This window comes from Crocuta crocuta, unplaced genomic scaffold, assembly GCF_008692635.1.
Source record: "Crocuta crocuta isolate KB4526 unplaced genomic scaffold, BGI_CrCroc_1.0 scaffold1652, whole genome shotgun sequence".
NCBI lineage: Eukaryota > Metazoa > Chordata > Mammalia > Carnivora > Hyaenidae > Crocuta > Crocuta crocuta.
This window is the reverse complement of record NW_027530954.1, coordinates 96,825-100,438: the sequence shown is the minus strand read 5'-3', so window position 1 is coordinate 100,438 and position 3,614 is coordinate 96,825. Positions and strand designations below refer to the sequence as shown.

General features: G+C 33.3%; 1 protein-coding gene across 1 annotated transcript in view; it reads right to left on the bottom strand.

Moving 5' to 3' along the window:
- Window positions 1-539, bottom strand: part of LOC144236072 (olfactory receptor 5T3-like) — a 3,958-nt gene extending 3,419 nt beyond the window's left edge. Inside the window, exon 1 of the mRNA XM_077769676.1 lies at window positions 438-539. Within this exon, the coding sequence (XP_077625802.1) occupies window positions 438-539 (102 nt within the window). The remainder of the gene's footprint in view (window positions 1-437) is intronic.
- Between the last annotated feature and the right edge of the window lie 3,075 nt (window positions 540-3,614).

The following is a 3,614-nucleotide window of genomic DNA, read 5'->3' as shown; positions in this document are numbered from 1 at the left end:
CACTGTGTGTACAGAAGCATGCAAAATGCCACCCACAAAGGAAGCAACGATGAGTGGCACATAGACTGTGGGTGACATGCTCACTGAGTACAGGAGAGGGTTGTAGATTGCTACATAGCGGTCATATGCCATTGCAGCCAAGAGAAAGCATTCTGTGGTCCCAAAGGTAACAAAGAGAAGCATCTGTGCTGCACATCCAACATAGGAAATGGCTTTATTCTCTGGGAGGGAATGGNATTCTCTGCGAGGAAATTGACCAGCATTTTTGGGGTGACAACTGAAGAGTAGCAGGCATCCAAGAAAGACAATACGCTCAGAAAGTAGTACATGGGGTTGTGGAGCCGAGAATCCTCAATGACCAATATAACCAGTCCCAAATTTCCTACCAGAGTAAAAAGGTAGATTGCTAGAAATAGTAAAAAGAGGAAGATTTGCACCTCAAAATCATCTGTGAAGCCCGTCAGTATGAACATGGTGACTTCAGTCACATTTTTCATCTGAATTCTGTAGAAATTTAAATCTGATGGGAGCCCTGACATCTCACTTTTTATTTATGGGTACTAAAGGCAATATCTTGTGAAATTAGAGTCCATCCAATCAAATCCTCATATTTGTTTCTTAGCAGGGTACCATTATTTCCTTGGCAGTGATGACAAATTAAGCATTGATGGTATTGTACTCAACTGGCTTCATTTTGCTGTTAAATAAAAGGAAGAAACTTATGTTCAGTCATTGACTACATTTATCAAGTTAAAGATATTCTGTTGATTGAAATGGTTTCTTTTGTAATTCATTTTATGCTAAATATTTTGCTGTACTTTTTCATATCACATAATATTAAAAGGCACAATGATGAATACACATAAGAATATTTGAGTCTTAAAACATTATNTGGAGCCGAGAATCCTCAATGACCAATATAACCAGTCCCAAATTTCCTACCAGAGTAAAAAGGTAGATTGCTAGAAATAGTAAAAAGAGGAAGATTTGCACCTCAAAATCATCTGTGAAACCCGTCAGTATGAACATGGTGACTTCAGTCACATTTTTCATCTGAATTCTGTAGAAATTTAAATCTGATGGGAGCCCTGACATCTCACTTTTTATTTATGGGTACTAAAGGCAATATCTTGTGAAATTAGAGTCCATCCAATCAAATCCTCATATTTGTTTCTTAGCAGGGTACCATTATTTCCTTGGCAGTGATGACAAATTAAGCATTGATGGTATTGTACTCAACTGGCTTCATTTTGCTGTTAAATAAAAGGAAGAAACTTATGTTCAGTCATTGACTACATTTATCAACTTAAAGATATTCTGTTGATTGAAATGGTTTCTTTTCTAATTCATTTTATGCTAAATATTTTGCTGTCTTTTTTCATATCACATAATCTTAAAAGGCACAATGATGAATACACATAGGAATATTTGAGTCTTAAAACATTATGACGGAAAGTACACATCTGAATACTAGTTCTGGGCTGGCTACCATGTGCATCATAGTCTTTTCTCTAATATTCTCATCTGTTAAAATTGGAGTAAGCATATTCTATCACAAATTTGGGTTGAATTTAAGTGAGAAATACTATGGAAATTACTTATTTTTAACATGTTTCCAGATGACTAGCAAATGAATAAGTTACACTCAACTTGTACAAGGCTGCCTTTCCCAATGAAATGGTTTGCATATTTTTTTCCGACTATTACCTGTTCCATTGGTTTCTATTCCAAAGCAGGGGTGAACAGAATAGCAGATAATATTCTTGAGATAGATGCACCTTATTTCCAACCAAAAACAGCACAATGTCTTTTGTTTCAGGTTTTTTTTTTTTCACAAAATACACATCATCAACTTGTTCATTTTGACCTTTGTGGCTTATTGTACTGTTAATTTTTTTCAAATTATATCTTAATTAAAAGGTAAGATTTTTTCTGTTTATGTGATAATTGCTACAAAATCCTTGGATAGATTTTAAGATATATTTCTATCAAAAATAAATCCTGTCCAGTTTTTAAATAGATTATAGCTGTTTATGGAGTTTCTAAAATAACTGTGAAATTAATGTCACCAGATAATAGATATTAAAATTGTTTCTGAAATTTTTGCTATGAGAATAAAATCACTAAATTTGTCACAAAATAATTTTTTTCTCTTGATGTCATCATACCCTTTATCATTAAGTGGATAATGAATAAAGGAAACAAAAAAAAGTTAAAGAGACACCTGTATCTGGACTGAAATCTCAGTTATTGAAACACAGCTAATTACTGGGTCCATCATATGTAGGGGACAGATTTCAGCATGGTGACTTTTGGTCTTCCTTTGGTATGTTATAACCAAAAAGTGTTTTAAGAAAGTAAAAAAAAAAAATCCACAGTATATAAGGCCGTGGGATTTAGTCACTTACAAATGATTTATATGTATGATGTGAAATATGCTACAGTTTTGTTATGTTGAGATGCCCACACATCAGTAGACAATAAACAAGTTAAGCCTACTGTTAGAAAGAAAAGAAAGTCACATGTCTTTATTTTCCCAGAAATGTTCCCAGAGATTCTCTTGGANAAAAAAAAATCCACAGTATATAAGGCCGTGGGATTTAGTCACTTACAAATGATTTATATGTATGATGTGAAATATGCTATATTTTATATTTATATTTTTGTATAAATCTAGATAATTTACATAATTCTTATGAGAACACACACATATACTTTAAGTAATGTATAGTTAGGTTTAATTGTTATATTAATAAAATAGTTTATAACAACATCAATGAGGAATATAAATACGATTAATGTGTTTGGGGTATCACCAAAAATATATTTCTGTTTAAAAAAATTTCTATTCTCTCTCTTTCTCTCCCAACCTTTTCTCCTCTTATCTCTCAATTCCATGAAATACAAAAATATCTACTAAAGAGAGTCAGATACAAAATAGGAGTTAAGCAGATAAGAATAAGTACAGTGAAAACAAAACACACAAGCAAGTTTTGAAAAATGTACCAATAGGTTGTATACTAAAAATTTCCATCACAAAACACATTTTGACTCATATACACAGAAGAAACATCAAAAATATGAAAAGTCTAAGCTTTAATTAACCATTGTGCCTGAGATAAGGATTTGTGGGAGATTAAGAACATTATATTTGGACTCTAAAACCACCTGGTCACAATGTGAACTTGGAAAAGTTGCTTCTTGTAAACCAAAGAATAACTAAAATGGACCCAAATTTTCAGGCATATCTTTTTAAACTACATCTGTGTGACAATTGTAAAGTGTTTATTTATCTGATGCATTAAAATAGTTTGTGTTACCTTGACGTGCTAATCACACACAGGAGATGCATATAAATATGACCTCCAAATTTATTTAATTCCAACAAAATAAATAGGGATTATACAATCAATTTTTTTTTTAATTGAGGCATTTTGGAGCACCTGGGTGGCTGAGTCAGTTGGGCATCTCACTTCAGATCAGGTCATGATCTCACAGTTCCTGAGTTCTAGCGCTGTGTCAGACTGTGCTGACAGCTCAGAGCCTGGAACCTGCTTCGGATTCTGTGTCTCCTTCTTTCTCTCCCCCTTTCCCTCCCACACTCCATCTATCTT